The 17,203-nt window shown below is 42.8% G+C and overlaps 1 protein-coding gene across 1 annotated transcript in view; it reads right to left on the reverse strand.

The window, feature by feature from the left end:
- The window catches only part of FREM2 (FRAS1 related extracellular matrix protein 2), a gene marked incomplete at its 5' end in the record, with an annotated part of 204,240 nt that extends 187,043 nt beyond the window's left edge, over positions 1–17,197 (reverse strand). Inside the window, 2 exons of the mRNA XM_019530024.1 lie at positions 7,150–7,239; positions 12,445–17,197. Of these exons, the coding sequence (XP_019385569.1) occupies positions 7,150–7,239; positions 12,445–17,197 (4,843 nt within the window). The remainder of the gene's footprint in view (positions 1–7,149; positions 7,240–12,444) is intronic.
- Between the last annotated feature and the right edge of the window lie 6 nt (positions 17,198–17,203).

Raw genomic sequence — 17,203 nt, forward strand, 5'->3', positions numbered from 1 at the left:
GGGGTCGTTTGACCCCAGTACTCTTTCCTGCCATGGCAGGGGGTCAGACTTGATGATCTGCTCAGGTCCCTTCCAACCCTACTAACTATGAAACTACGTTGAAACAAGAAAATGCAGTGCAGTATGAAGTTATTTATGGATCTGGAATAAAGAGTTTAAATAAGGTTTAGCTAATGATGTAAATCATCGCTTTCAGTGAGCCTTGGCTTTGCAAGGCTTTAGTTTATGCTGCGAAAGCTTATTCAAAACAGCCTGAATCACAAATTTTTGTTTCTTCCCTTCACTAAAGGACCCTCTCCATTCCTTATACAACCATGAAAAATTGTCATCATTTCCTCACTTGAAATCATTCTACCCTTAAGACATCATACTGGAGTTACAATTTATGTGGCTAGAAAGCACAGGAAGTAGGACTAATGCAGTACATCTGTATCATTTCCAAGGCCCTCTCCAAGCCAAGAAGCATGCTCTGCCTGCTTCCACTTCTCAGGTGCCAACTTTTAAAATAAAGTAGTTAAGTCACCATCAGGGCACCCATGCTACCATTCTTAAATATGCTGAAGATAAAGAACTTGAAAGTGGCATGGTGGGGGGGGCGGGATCCCGTGGTGCCTTCACTGCCTCATTTATGGGTTTGGTATGTATGCAGTACACGGGGCTGTACTTCTGGGTGGTATCCTAAATGAGAGACAGATTCAGACAAACATACCACCATCACTGAAGACAGTCAAGATGAGAAGGATGAGTTTCTCTTTACAATAGAGCTGGGTGTGAAATGGTGCTCCTGCCCATGTGATTGAGATTTTGAAACTTTTCTCCCCTCCAGAATTGGGCAAAAGTTGAACTATTGCATGTTTGCACTTCAAAAAATAAACTAAATAAATAAATAAAAGGATTAGGTCAAACATAATACTGATTTTCAATCATTTTATGATGTGTATGTATTTTAGTAATTTTTAAAAAATTTTAAAATAAAAAGTGACTCTAAACCCTAAGGCAAAGTTTTCCAGAAAAATTCAAAAATGGCCTCTTTTGTCATTTCTAGAACTTTTTTTTCCTTTTAAATCAAGAAAGTTATCATAACTGACACTCTACTTTCCAAAGTTTCACTTTTAATAAATCAACATTTTCTGACACGGACACTGAGGCCCTTAACATATGTCCTTCCAACAAGGACTTCAAAACCTGTTTTTAGTAGTCTAGGCATAAAATGGCTTGAAGAGCACACAGCAGGAAACAAGCCGAGGACTACAGCCAAAAATGAGAAAGACTGTAATAGCTACACTTACTGTACACCAAAGGAAGGTCTGGCCCTGAATATTTCCAGGATACCCATAGTATCAAAATAGAAAAGATAATTTTATGTACAGGAAGATGAAGAGAACTCTATGTTAGAACTGTTCAAAAAAAGGCTATTCTGACTTTTACTGGAGGCAGTGGAGCAGCAAAGAGCTCTAGTACTAGCTCTACCACTGGTAGCTGGGTGACCTTGGGTAGGACAAAACTGTCACCATTGTTTTCCATGTCCATAAGAGACTTGTCCTGTACCTTTATGTTGTTAATTAATTAATCCTCCCACCACCTCCATGTGTTTTCCATACCAGCAGCAGGATCTGGCCACAGCTTCCGTGCTTTCACATTGTTTGATACATGCACCAGTGGAAAGAGAAATAACAATTTTTCACAGAGTGTACAAAACAGATACTTAGCTCCACTTTCTTGAAGCATATAGGGCATAAAGCGAAGGTAAAATAAGGTCCTTAAATGTTAGCTGTGTAGTCACCGAGGTCATTTCTCATGTAAGAGGCAAGAAAGTCTCAAAACAGAGATAAAGCAAAATTTGTGTGGAATTCTCTAAATAGGGAAATAGGTATGACATACTGGGCATGTCTACACGTTTATTAATATGTCATAATTACAGCACATTAAGTTTGGTACCAGTAATTAAAGGTACTAAACTTAAATGTGCCCTAATCAGCACTACTGTGCATCGGTGCCAGCACACACTTCTTTGGTGACACTAGTAAGTAGTAGACTATTACTAACATATATTAGGGCATAAGCATGGATTTTTGTCCATCGCACTAATGCTCAGTCTACTGCACTTTAAGCACCTTGTGTAGACATACCCACTTTAGATCATTTGCGTGTTCATTTTTTGATTCCATAAGAATTGGTAGCATTTTGAATATTCGAGATGCTAACTCTACACATACACAGAAGATACTATGCAAAGCATTCCCTTGACTTTTTACTAGTACAAAGTCATTGTATTTATTAGAGCTTGTCACATGTTTATTATACCTTGCTTAAATTACATTAAGTGACTTTATTATACCAATTACAGGCTCAGAAATTTTCAGTTAAGGCTGACTCTTTGCTCTCAATCTAATAAATATACCTCTGTATTACAAGAGTCTCTGAACGCTGTGTGACTTTCCCTATCATACACAATTCCAGCAGTTCCATCACCCTGGATTTCCATTTCTTTCAACTACTGCCATCTCTGCCCATAAAAACCCCGTAAATTCTCTCTCATTTTCTAGTAATGGACTTCTTGTTAATATGCCAAGGGATTTCATGGTTTTAGCCTTCAAAATTAACTACTCTTAAATGTTCACACATAGTAGAAGACAAAATTTTCCAAAATTCTTCTCTCTTTTTTCCAACTTAGCAGTACAAAGAAACTAAGTAAAAAGAATAAAGTAAAAATGTGGCTCTCTTGCCAGCCACAGAAAGCTACGACCAGTTTCTGTAGCAAGATCGAGCAGGTTGTACACCTAATGGGGCTTATGTGACAATTAATGTTAATGGGTCTTTACACAAGCATGAGGGCATGTGTAAGCAGATCCTAACCCCAAACAGAAGACTGAATCCATTATCACACTTAAGAGTGATAACCATCAACACATACTATTACCACATACCTGTAGATACTCAAATACTGTTATTTCCCATCCTAAGTATAATGAAATTTGAGTAAGAGACCAAACTTATAAAGTAAATTGCTGCCTTACAAGACAAAGAATCTTCAGATTCAGTAAGTACAATTGTGCTCTGCCTTTAATAGAATATAATATTTGATGAGCATATCAATTTTAAAAAGACAATATAAATGTTTAAATAACTTTCTTATGAAACAAGCTTCTTGACAAAGAATACCACAAGAAATCTTTCAGTGTGACACCTACACATGTAAACAACATTGAAGGGAAGCCATTCTTGGGAGTTTAAAACCTTAGTTAAATTTTCAAGGAACTAGAGAAGTATAATATAATTAAGCAGCTTTTAAATTAAAGTACTACAGCACTTCTTTGTAATCATACTGGGCTTGATACCATGTTCTATCATCCTTATTCATATTTAGTAATAGATTACTGAATGGTTTCACCAACTGTTTACCAAGTCCTGTTTACTGAGCTCAGCTGCCTTTTTGTCTTTCTTCACTCATAGGAAAGTATGTCTTCTCAAAACTTGAACTACTCAGATCCTGGGTTTACATCTAATGTGAAGTATAGACCCCGCTCTCTGGTATTCCCCTGTGATCATATAAGTAGGCAAGGCAAACAGAACAGGCAGAGCCTTGGTTCCACTTCTCCTCTCTTGCATCTCCCACTCACTAGCCACAGTAGCTGGCCAAGTGTAGAAAGAGAAACAAACTCCACCCTTTCAAGGGCAGCAATAATTTACTGTCCTCCAGAGCAAAAAGTGAAAAGGAGGAACTGAAATTCTGCGTCAAAATTCCTTACCAGAGCTGCTTCAGGGCAGAGCAGTATAGACCCTCCTCCTCACTCAAGTTAAAGACACTAGCTGAGGAGTCCAATGCGAGTAAAAGCATCATAATCAGGCAGAAGAATCAGTACATGCTTTTAAACAGGTTCTGAAGAAATACACCTTCCACCTTATGTCATTGCTCAGACTAGAAGCAAATCAAATATCAACAGAAGAGATAGTGAAATACACTCTTAATATTTCTGCCAGGCAACAGACCAAAAACATATATCACCAGACAGTAGCTTACAGTATGTTAGATAGCTTGAGAATGATGAAGTCCAGAATTATGGAGTCCTGAATATACAATCTTGTATATTGCCAAAAGAGTTCCAGGACTGGCACTGCATCTTGGAGGCACAAGAGAGCTGAGGAGACAAACTAAGGCCTGTCCTAGCATGGGCCTTCGTGCAATACAAACACCCAAAAATGTTTTCAGAACAGTTTTGCACTTATGTAATATAACTATTAGCAGAGTATTTGAACCAGAATTCATCCATTCATCACGTTGCATTCTGACACCTTGCCACTGAACTACTGGGACCACTTACAGAAGTTGCTACAAATCAACTAGAACAAACACCTCAGAATCTCTTCCCAGGGGAAGAGTGAATTACTTAATTTATATCCATAGGAGCTGACTAATTGCAACCATCATAATTGTATTTATTCCTGAAAAATTTCAAAAGGCAATGCTAATTTGGGAAACAGAAGTCAAGACAGGAGAAGTCTAAAGCATACAGTATGTAATTCTGTGTCTATTTTGGTATTCTGTGCTGAATTTTACTTCCTAAATATTCTGTTTGTTCTCTCCCAAGGAGCTGGCTTCAAACCTAAAATGCAAAGAAATGTCCATCCACCAATCACATGCTCTCAAATTTATCTGAGCTACACAACCCTGGCTTTGATGTCCCTCTGAGAAGGCTAGAAAAGTAAGCTTCTGATTTTTCTTCATATGCAGTTACAGGGTGCCTACACATGTGCAGCGAGGCTGCTCTGACACGCTTTGATTACAGCTCTTCGGAACAGACTTGATTAACTGAGTCTCTTGGAGCATGGTAACTACCATGCTCCTGCAGACTCCAGTGTCATGTGTATCAGCACCCACATGCTGAAATGGTGGTGGAGGCATTTAACTAAAGCTTGCTCGATAAGCTTTAGTTAAAGTGCCCTTGCTGCCATTTTTCAGCATAGGGATACTGATACATGTGATGCTCTGAGTGCTTTAATTAGACTGGCTCTTGGAACTGCTCAGATTAAAATACCCCCTACCCCACTCCCAGAGCACATGTATAAACTCCCACAGATTCTAGCCTGTTGGTGCGATTTAGTTGTTATTCCAGACTTTAGTGTTTTAGTCCCAATTTCATCCCTTCCAAATATAAGCTCACCATTTTAAGCAAAGCATTTCTTACAAACTATTTCAACATATAACTCATTTTTTCCACAGGTTGAGCAAACATGGAAACACATTGCTATACGTAACTAAAGCCCATGTAAAGCAATGATAGATCTGAGGTATGGCCCAATTCAGAAAACTTGAAGGTTAAAAAAACCCCCAATGATCAGCTTGGCAGCAAAACTACTCTTCACATTATCATGAAAAATACTGTATTATTACATTTTTTATGAAGTGAATATTGATGCGGCTCTGTCAAGTACCAGTATATGTTGCTGGTTCATTTACCAGTAGAAAAGAAATATATAGCACAGAGTCCAGGCATACTCTAAACATGACTTGTTTTACTTACATGTGTGTCTACAAAGGCAGTGAAATAAGTACCCTGGAAGTTCCTAACAATGTTTAGTTCTTAGGGAGCAACTTTGCCTGAAGAACTGGCATCAATCAGAGACAAAGACTAAGAACAAACTACCTTCTGCTTGCATTGATCTCTGAACCAAAAACCTTATGTAATAAAGCTACTGTCACACATAGAAAGCCTTGTCAACCGTATATATTCGTTCTAGAAAACAGGTTTGAGGACTGTGTGACACCACCAGCTTGTGACTTTTGTCATAACAGAACTATGGCATTACAGAGAAAACATAATGCACAATGCAGGGTTTCCATGCACTGTTCTCTTAGACTTTATCTACCCCTGGTTTAATTAAAATATGTGGGAAAAATAAGCTTGAGGTTCTAGATCAGTAGTTCCTATCTTGGTCCCTGGGAGACCAGAGATCAGCAATAACATTTCCAAAAGTAGCTTCAAATGGTGAGAGCTGCCTTTATGCCTCAAGAGGTTGCATCTCTTCCACAGTTGTCTGGTACGTAGGAAGGAAGCATATTCTGTACCACCAATCTGGCCCAGAATGTCCCCTTGCGTACTGCCCCCAGGTCATGGGCTAGCAAGAAAGAGCATAAGGCTATAGGCAGCTCTGCCCAGGCAGTTTTGCTTGGAAGGGAAAGGGGAGTTCAACAGTCCCTGCTCACAACTGCTATTGCAATGGGTTAGTCTACAGCTGATGCTTCTTGTGACCTAGTGCAAGGGGATGGGGAGCATAAGGACTAAGCACAGGATAGCTGAAAGTATTGTTCTTCTTAAAAACTCATTGTTGCTTCTTGAAAGAGCAATTTATTTATTTTTATTGAGAAAATATGTTAAAGCAACATAACCTAACAGTCATTTGATATGCCACAGGGACATCTAAAGCTAGACAATAACTGGTTCATTCCTTAAAATGTAACCCTGGAGAAAATCATAAAATCACAGAATAAAGGTTTGGAAGGGACATTAAGAGATCACATAATTTATCACTCTCCCCCAAGGCACAACAAAAAAAAGTTATTAGACATATTTACATGCATATTTCCCCCTCATTTGTACTAATGTTTCTTTTGTCCTGGTATTCTTGTATTTTTTTTTACTGAAGACCAAGTGTGTCAGGTTTTTTTTTTTAAATAGCTATATTTCCCTCTTCCTAACTCCTGTGAAATTCTCAACTACTGAAATTCATCAGTAACCGATCACTCTTAATATCACCAAAGCTTCTGAACAGGAGCAGCCACTACTGCAGCTGCTGAATAGGAGCAGCCACTACCATAGCTGGAGTGGTAATTGAAGAGGGGTTATGCTGTAACCTTTTGTCTGGTGCTTGGGCTAGAGGTACACTAGAAAAAAACATATGAAGTTCAAGTATTTGAGCCTTTTGTGGGGAATTCCACACTTTACCACAATATACTGTTTATGTTTTCAACTAATATAGCTATCACTTCCTTCAAAACTATGTTTTGCAACCACAGTAACAGTAATTAACAATCCTGGAAAAGTCCAAAAGCCTGTGGAGTATAGCTTATATGAGCATCCTAAAAGTCAACTAAAACACATGAGATACTATGTCCACAAAAAAAAAAAGTAATTGAGTAGGAGTACTTACCACCATCTTCAACAGAAAAGTAGAAAATGTCACTTGTTGCATTATCACCTTCTCTTAAAACGTAGCATATCTTCATGTCATCTACATCAGCTGAAAAATGCCAAGTTAAATACATTATTACCTTAAATGTAAACAACAGTGTTGCCAACTGTCTCATGATTTTTGGCATGGTTCTTAAAGTCTACGCTTCCAGAATGTGAAAAACTGAGTTCTTTCTTTTATATATAAATATATTAATTTGAATATATTAAAATTAATATATTTATATGTAAAAGAAAAAGCTAAGTTTTTCACATTCCCAAAGCATAGACTTTAAGAACAATGCCAAAAATCATGAGAGTTGGCAACAATGAAACAAGAAAAAGCAGTAAATACTTGACATATATCATTGCTTTGTCCACCAGAGGTCTAAAAGATATCTGTTAAAGTCAAGCAAGGTTCTTTGGGTAGATGTGATATATTTTATTAGACCAACTAAATAGGTGGAAAAAAGTTCTTCACAAGCTTTTGGGCACAAACACCATACATCAGGCACAGGGAGACTCTGCTGGTGTTATGTTTAAGTTAAAGAACATATGTCTTGAAAACAGTTATGTTTTAAAAATCTTTTCCCAGATATTTGTAAAGAGAACCCAGATGAAATTTGTTCATATGTGAATCACAAAAGCTGGTAAGAAAATGCAGTCAATGCTGAAGATATTTTCACACTTTCTTGCACTGCACTTTCTAGAGCTGATTCTGCTAGTGTTCTTTATACTAATAATAACTTATTTGGACAGGATCAGCAACATAAGATGCATGGGCTGGAGCTAGCATGCACACCCACTACATGCAGCTGAGAAGGCGGGAGGCGAGGGAGGGGGGCAGTATGTCAGTGGCAGGGGGCTTCACCAGTAACAGGGTCAGATCATAGGAGCTGGGACGAAGTGGGGGGGGGGCGCGGTGGTTGGCAGCAACATCCTGTCAACATCACTAATGTGTAATTCTAATATGCTGACTTACCCATGGTCATATAAGAAAGCTGTAGTTAATATGGGAATTAAAACTTAGGGCATGTCTGGATTGCAGACTGCAGTATAGCATAGAGATACCCGAGCAGGCTTTACCTGAACCAAGAAACAGAAAATTTGCCCACATGGGGTGCTGGACTAAAACAGTGATGTGCTTCTTGTGTCTGAGCTAGCTGGTTAGAAACTCCATCAGACAGCTCTCTACTACACTGCAATCTGCAAAGCAGATATATCCCAGATCTATTCCCAGACCATCCTTCTTACCAGTACTGACATTTTTTTTTTCAAAACATGGCCTCTAATCAAAAATAGAGGTGATCAGATGCTATATAAATGAGCAGACTGTTTAAAAATACAGCCAGATAAAATCTGCTTAAACAGAATAAAGTTTAGTAACAGCAAATTTAAACTATTTAGGTAACAAATCTTAGAGCCACCATTACAGCAAGATAAATAGAAGTAGAGAAAAAGCAAAAGACAAAAGCAGTTATTAGTTAATATGGCATTGTAACTTTGGGTAGAACCAAGAATATAAAAACTCCCCTCTTAAAACAGTGGCAAGAACATATCTCTTTTTATGCAATTCCATTACATCTAGTGTACAGAGCATAATGTCATGAGCACCTTATTATAGACAAAGCTTTAGTAAGTAATAGTATTACAGTGGAGCTCAAATACCAAAATAAAAGTCTCTCTCCAAGTCCAGGCATGTAAACTGATCAGTGAAAGCATGTCAAAAGCTCTATCATTAGGTCTCCTGCCTGTCTCCCTAAGCTATAGTCCTAAAACCAGACATGCTTCTTTTAGGACAAGCAAATAAAGAGAATGATTAAGATGTGTTTGTCATTACACAGTTACTTTTAGTACGTATTTAAAAGAATGCCAAGAATAAAGAATTATGGGGTAATACAAAAGCTGCATATGAACACTAGAAATTGCAGTAAACAAATGAAAACTCTCCAGAAAACTTACTCTAATGCTAAATTTTCCACATGAGCAGTTCTATGGCTCTAACATGCATAAAGCTAAGCACCTGGGTAAATGTTTTCAGGATTAGCTCCTAAAAAACCATCTATTAGACAAAATCTTATTTTTGACAAGAGCAGAGCAGATGGATGCCTTTCCTTTCCCTTGCTAAACACACATTTAGAGTTACTTGAGTTATTTTGTGTGATTTTTCCACAGCTGGTTTGGATACATTAAACACTTGCTTAGTTGAAAGCATAATGCACAGATAATACGATAATACTTTCATCTGTACTACAGCTAAACACTTTCTAGACAGTTTATGGAATTCTAGAATGATTTGCAGTCCTATAACTTTTTCTTTGGCAACACTAGATGAAAAATCTGATTGCTGAGCTGAATTTATGTCAAATTAATTCAGCTATTGTTACCCTCTTTTCCTCATTAAGGTACACTTATCAATTTAAAATAAATGTATCAAATTCCTTCAAATGTCTTTAAAAGCACTGGCTCAGGGAATAGGGGAGGACATGCAGCATACTCCAATATCCTATGCAATCATTACAACTGTGGGTTGTATATTAAGGTTGGGTCCTGGCTCTGTGTGGCCCCTTTGGGGGTATCTCGTAAGTCTTGTGATGCAGAGAATTTCCAGGAAATACAACTACGCCTTATTTCAAAAGAGAATATGATGGCAGACACTAAATTCTTTCACCACCATGCATAACCACAGAGATGTGGGGACATTTTCCAGCCCTTAATAATCAAACTTAACCAAAACAGTTATAGTAGGCCCTAAAACAATGCTCAGCATTTCTACACTCAAAACACTACACCAACATTAGCTAATCAAATGGTATACACACTTTATTTTCCTTAATGTTGGTAGTTAGACTTAAAAGTTTATTAATAGTTTCCCTGTTTTGTAATGTTTTCTAAACTTAATGAATATCTGCTATGAACAAATACCAGCCCTGACCTGCAGAAATGATCGCTGTGCGATTATGCATGAGCAAATTTCTTTGTAAATATTTTTGTCCTGAGTTAGCACTAGGAGTTTGAAATTACCAGCTGTGAAGGGCTTCCCTTCATACATTCTCTGCATTTACTATTACAGTAATATAGATATAAATGGAGAAAAATCAATGAAGAAACTGCTCTGAAGCTTAAACAACCTGAGTAATAACTGATATTTTTCAAACGTTAAGTGGCTGCTGGGATTGTTTGGAGACTACATCATCCTTATAGCCTGTCTCTCCTTTTTCTCCTTCTTCAGACCATGGTAATATTTTAAGTATAAAAAGGAAGAAAAGAGTGTGAAAGAGGTGGATTTACTTTCATGATGTTCAAGTCTGCCAGTGTTATTTAACTCGAGTACTATATCCACGCAAGTAATGCCAATGAATTATTACTACCTATTCATGGGAGCAAAATTCTACTTAAACATAGCAGAAATATCCAGTACAGACTGCCGAGCCCCAACCCAGTTCTTTTTATACCTGAACAAAAGAAGAATCTTCCTGCATTCTGTGCTGAAACTGGGTTGACTTGGCCTTTGAGGTTCCTTCCATCCCTACAAATCCATGCTTCTATGGCAGGGGACAATCTGAATGGAACAATGCATTGCAGGTGCCTGCACTTGCAGCATGTACTGTACCCCTACACTTCCACATCTTGATTAACAGTTTTTTGACTGGTTTTCTTACCAGCACTTGATGAAACATTCACAGCTACTGAAGAAGTAACCTTCCCAAATATAAAGCAAGAAATTACTGTCACCTGTAATTGACCAATTGAGCCAATTTGTCAAAGCCATAGCCACAATAGAGCCCAAGTCACTGATGCTCTCTCTTTCAAAATCAGTCTCTATTTTTAGTACAGCTACAAAGACAGTATCCTAAGGACTGCCCTAAAGATGGTAACCCCAATGGAATACAGGAATTAGAAGCAGACTTCAAACTGCTGAGCATCTCTTGCAAAGCTCTAAGTTTTCAAAGTGCCATTCCAAGTTAGTGAATGTAGAAGGTATTCAGGTGTTATGCATGCTGCAGAAACAGGGTCCTTAACAGGAAAAGGATAAGAAAAACAGCAAAAGACAGAACGTAACAGAAGACTCATGGAGTCAAATAGGAGCCTCTGACTGACAGGACTAAATCTGAAAGGCAGCAAACTTTGAATATATAAAGGGTAAGGAAGATAGGATTTTACTTGCTTTTGCCCTGCACTCTGTATAGTCACTTGCACCAGCGCAGAGGGAGGATGTAAAACTGCCATTCTGAATTGGATATTTTACACACTTCACACTGGTGGAAATAGCTAGGCAAGATGCAGAAAACAGTTAACTGGGCCCAGATTTCCACACGTTGCTTGTTCAATAAAGATTAAATAGGCTTCTCTCACTTTCTGCTGAAAGTGATGACGTCTCCTAGGTCCAGCTAAGAATTTGTGGCTCTCTGGCATTTATATCCTCTCCCACACCTAGTAAAAGATACAGACAAGAGGGCATCTGAGGTGAAAGGAAAGGTGGGGGAAATGTCCTTTCATCCCTGGCTCCCACTTTCACGTTTACATTACTAATGCTGCTATGACTTCCTGTAACTAGGCCTTTTCTCTTCTGCCCTAAGCAGAGCTGGCATCACCCTTCCTCCTGTATTGCATTACACTTTCCCTTGTTTACAGTTTTTCCAATTTTTCAGGGCTAAAGTCCTTCCTAGGACTTCTGCCATACCTGTCTCAGTCCCTGCCTCCACCTACTTTCCTACATCAACTTGCTGTGAGAGTTCCTCTATTCCAGACACCCCATCCAGACCCTTTTTTCTCCTCCACTTGACACCTCCCAAGTCTGCTTTCCTCTTCTCCCCTTTTAGAAATGCCTATTCCCCCTTAACTATGGATCTAATATTGCCATTCTCCAGTACTACCTCCTTCCCACCATAGTGACCCTGCTGCCCATTCCTGTCCTTTTCCCCTTATAGCCTCAGCCTTTTCTGTCAGTCCCCACCTTCACTCCCCCTATAGCATAACCCTTAAATCCATGGTTCTTCTGTTTGTTTGTTTTGTTTAGTATACGCTGATTTAATTAGAAGTTCTCAGAGGTGGAAAGTACATGTTATTGTAGAAGCCCAAGAACTGATTTTATGGAAGAGAAAGAAGAAAGAAACTGAAAAAAACTCATGTTCCTTTCAGAGATTCTCTAAACAGAATACTGTAAAGTGACCCCTTGGGGGGTTTCTGGTATCAGTTACTACAGAATTACATGTGCTTCATTCTTGTACAAATGTTTACAGTGATCTGAAGAGAGTGCTGGGCACAGAAATACCTTGTGTGAACTGACTGATACTATGGTTGCCTTTGCCAAGGTGAATCAGGAAGCCATGGCGAGGGGCCTCTGTGATGCTGATCTTGAGGGTAACGTGCAAGCTGTCTCTGTCTTCCACTTTGAGCACTTTGTTGGTAATCATAAAACCCAAGTGGCCAGTGGCTAATACACGGAGAGTTGGGGCTCCTTTGTTTATTATAACCTGAGGTACACTACTGTCCACAGACATTATCTGAATTTTCATTGTTTGGGGTCTCCTTGTTTCAAAGACAGTGTTGGGGAAGACGTAGAAGTCGGCGTGGGTGCCATCTGTAACTATGAAAGAGAAGCTGTCTTCAGTGGACTCTGTGCCATCATGCTTGTAGCTGATAAGATTTTCATTCAGATCTTGTTTGCTAAAGGATGTGATTGGTTTGGTGTTATTGAACATAACCTGACCGTGAACTGGTACTTGGGTGATGATAAATTTTAGCAACGTATCAGGTGTATCTCGGTCCTCCACAGTCAATTCAAAAGGTGTGATCAGCTTATTTTCATTTTCACTCATTACCAGATTATGTATTGTGACAACTGGTTTTTTGTTGTCCACATCACTAATGGAAATGCGGAAAGTGCGAAAGACTGGATTATAACCATCGGTTACTTCAAACTCAAAACTATCCATTTTCACCTCATCTTCTGAAGTGTGAATGTAGTAAATTTTATTGCCTGCCAACTGAAGCTGAGTAAAGGTTGTGATGCGTACTCCAGGCTGGTCTGTGCATTCAAGATGACCACGAACAGGTGGCCTGGTAATAGTGAAAACCAAGTTCTCATCTGGGCTGTTCAAGTCACTGGTGCTCAGCAAGTCTGTAGTAAGCGTTACTTTCCCCCCTTCCTTCAAGGAAACCCCTTTGCTAATCACATCTGGAAAGACAACATCAGTGTTGCCAATGGTCACATAAAAGTAGCGGTCAATGAAAGGATTTATGCCATCTGTTATATCAAACTTGATGAGATCCCGAATACCCTCTTGGCCAAAATGCATGTACTGAATTAAGTTTCTGTCCACTTCATCTTGGGTAAAGTTCATGCCCAGTGTGATATTCTGAATCCCACCCAAAGGCTTTATTCTTTGTAAGAGCCCTTGTCTTGGCCCATACCTTATAATGTAAGTCAAAGTTTTGTCTTCAGAATCTAGATCAGTAGCTTTCAGGATTCTGTTGTGAATAATTTTTGTTTCCCCAATTTCAATTTCCAGTCCATCATTGATGGTCATTCTGGGCGTCTCATCGTCTACTGGAATAACCATGATAAGCACAGTTTTCTCTGCAGTATGTTTACCATCTGAGAGTTTTACCACAAAACTGTCTTCCTTTGTCTCAGAGTCATCATGTTCATACATGATGCTGGAGCTCTCAGTTATCTGATCCAAAGTAAAGCTCTCCACTAGGACTGTCCCATTGATCAGCTGGTTCAAGATGTGACCATGCCTGGGAAACCTGGTGATAGTGAAGGTCAGCTCATCAGCAGGGATGTCCCCATCTACTGCATTGAGGATGGGAGTATCAATAACCAGGCTCATGCCTTCCATGACAACAAACTCTCGCATAAATATTTCAGGTTCTTCATCATTGGTTGGGATGATGACAATGGGGAAGAAGTGCCTTTCAGAAAAGTTAATGCCATCAGAGCAGTGGAAAGTGAACCTATCTTCAATAGGCTCCACTCCCTTATGGATGCTTTGAACGTAATAAATATGTCCTTGTCTGAGGTCTTTAAAAGTGAAGGCACTTATGGCTGTACCTGCTCTCGATTTTTCTGATCCTGGAGCTGGAGAGATGTTCTCTACATAACCGGAGGTGGGCTGAGCAACAATGGTGCAGAGTATATCATCAGTTGGAGTATCTATATCCTCAGTTCTTAGATGAGAGGAAGTAATAACCCTTTTGTCACCCTCTACCACCATGAAATGTTCCCCCACAAAAATTTCTGGGGCTTGGCTGTCAACAGGGAGAATGGTCACCAGGACTGACACCCCCTGAACAATATTACCCCCAATGCTCCACTCCTCAGACATGTCAGACAAAGTGAGGTTGAAGGCATCTTCTTTGGGGAGCAGTCCTATTTCACCACCAGTGTGAGCATACACCACTGCCCCATCCAGCACGTCCCTCTGGGAAAACCTCTCTGCAGGCACCCCATGAACCAGGATGTCCCCATGCTGAGGAGGATCTTCCACAATGAAAGTCAGCATCAAGTCATCTGTATCCTCATCTGTGCCTTGGATGACATTAGTGGTGATCTCAGCAGCACCATTCTCCAACACATCCAGGTAAGAACCAAGAGTGCCTGGGGGAAGTCTTAAAGTGGGCACCTCATCATCCACAGGGTGTACAGTCACCTTCAACACAATGGGCACTGCATGGACCCCATCGCTCACGTCCAGGCTGCAAACATCACCACTAGACTCTGCCCCACTGTGTGTATAAGCCACCCTGCCTTGTCTGATATCCTCAATGCCAAAGGTTGCTCCATTGGGCAATCTGTGCCCAGAGAGCTGCAACTGCCCGTACCAAGGAGCCTGGGTCAGGATGAACCGGAGATGTGTGGGCTCAGTGTCTGTGTCCCTGGCATCCAGCTCATTTAGGCTCAGGACATGACTGCCTCCTTCAGCAACAGTGAAGCCAGTGTTGGTGACTGCAGGTGGCTGGTTGTCAACAGGCTGCAGGTAAATAGTGAAAGTGCCTTCAGCTGCATTACTAGCCACATCCTCCACTATGTACCGGAATTGGGCCAGGCGAGGAGCCACCCCCAGCTCCTCCTGCGGGGGCCGGTAGGAAATCTTGTGGTGGTTGATCTGGGCCTGGGTGAAATGGGTCACCTCCACTGAGTGGTTGTCAGTGAGCACCAGGGACCCCAGACGGACCCCTTGGGGGTGGTTGGTGTCAGTGTCGGTGGGGGGCTGGGTGACAGTGTAGCGCAGCTCCCGGTCCCCAGAGTCCTGGTCTGTGTAGCGCAGGTGCTTCCTCCGCAGTGGGGTCACCTGCTGCTCTGCCACCACTAGGTGCAGGCTGCTGCCACTATACAGTTCTGGGGGCAGCCGGTCCACCGGGTGAACCCGGATCACGAAGCTCTGTGGCCCAGAGCGGTTGGGTGGGTCATTGTCATCCTGCACTCTGAAGGTGAATTGATCCAGCACCACCCCAGGGCCGGGGCTGTGGGAGCCAAGGTGCCGGTAGAAGAGATGGCCCTCCACAATGTCCTGCTGCAGCCACTCATTCACTAGTTTTTCATATATCGGGGGCCCCCCAAGCAGGCCTGGCACCCTCTGCCAGTGGGATCCCCCACCCTCCTCCTCCTCCTCCCAGCCAGGGGGTGGCTGATCCTGGCGGAGCAGCAGCTGTCCTGCAGAGGGGCCCGACTCCAGCACAAACTGCAGCATGGCATCATCCGAGTCAATGTCAGTGGCGCTGAGGGCACGTGTGGGGATGGGTACTGTGTCGCCCTCTGCCAGGTCCAATCCAGTGTTGGCATTAAGAAGGGGTGGCTGGTCATCAGCAGGCACCAGGGTGATAGGGAAAAGGAACTCAACACGGTGCTGGGCGCCGCCATCCTCCAGCCGCAGCACCAGGTTGTCATTGAGCGGTGATTCACTGCTGTCATGCTGGTAGATGATCCTTCCGGCCTCCAGCTCGGCCACGGTGAAGTGCTCGCGAGGTGCAGCAGCCGCAGCCTGGGACTTGCCCATGCTGGGCTCCTCCAGCAGGACAAGGTGGCCATGCCTCAGCCCCGCCACCACGCTCACCCGCACTTGCTCCAGGTCATCCTCATCGCTGATGACCAGGCTGGGCTCGGTGGTAGGCCCAGCCAGCGGCCGTGACTGCCCCTCGTAGAGCAGCAGCCCTGTGTTGCGGGTGACGACGGGAGCCAACGTGTTCATGGGCTTCACCACAATCATGAAGGCAAAGGGCTCTGAGGCAGCGCCCTCAGGGTCCAGCACCTCCAGCTCCAGTTCGAATAGGCGCTCGCGCTCCGAGTCCTGCGAGGGCGGCTGGTAGGCGATGCGCAGTTCCTGCACATCCCGCTGGCTAAAGGTGGTCACGGGCAGGCTCTGATCATCTGTGCTCACCAAGCAGCCCTGCCCGGGGCCCAGAGGCAAGGTGACATTGAAGAGCAGCAGGTCAGCGGGTGACTCAGCATCCTCGGCTGCCAGCATGTCAGGCGTCAGAGCGGTCAGCACAAACTGGTCCACCTCCATCATGAGCATGGCCACAAAGCTGGGCTTGGGCGCCGCATTCTCGGTGCCCGCCCGAATCCGCACCAGCACCTGGAAGTGCTCCCGCTGGAGCGGTTCCCCAGAGGCCCGCAGCTCGGCCACCAGCGGCACCAGGTCACGGTCCGGGGAGGTGCCGGGTGCCGTGTGCCAGTAGCGCAGGCCCAGGCGCAGGAACTCCTCGCACTCCCACCAGGCGGCGGGCTGCGGCAAGCCGTCCTCCTCCTCCTCCTCGCGGCTGGATGGCAGGGCCCTCTGCAGGGCGGCGGGGGGTGGCGTGAGGTGGCCGTAGCGGGGCAGCCCGCCCAGGCCCGGTAGCAGGCCCACGCGGCAGCGCTGGCCCGGCTGGAAGGCGAAGGCCAGGCTGCTGCCGTCCAGCGCGTCGCTGGGGCCCCGCAGGCGCTCCACGGCCAGCGGCAGGTTGCGGGTGACGAGGCGCAGCTGCGCGAAGACCACCTGCACGTCCAGCACCAGGGGCAGCACCGCGGCGCGGCCGGGCGCGTC

This window comes from Crocodylus porosus, unplaced genomic scaffold (assembly GCF_001723895.1).
Source record: "Crocodylus porosus isolate Cpor-Errol unplaced genomic scaffold, CroPor_comp1, whole genome shotgun sequence".
Classification (NCBI taxonomy): Eukaryota; Metazoa; Chordata; order Crocodylia; family Crocodylidae; genus Crocodylus; species Crocodylus porosus.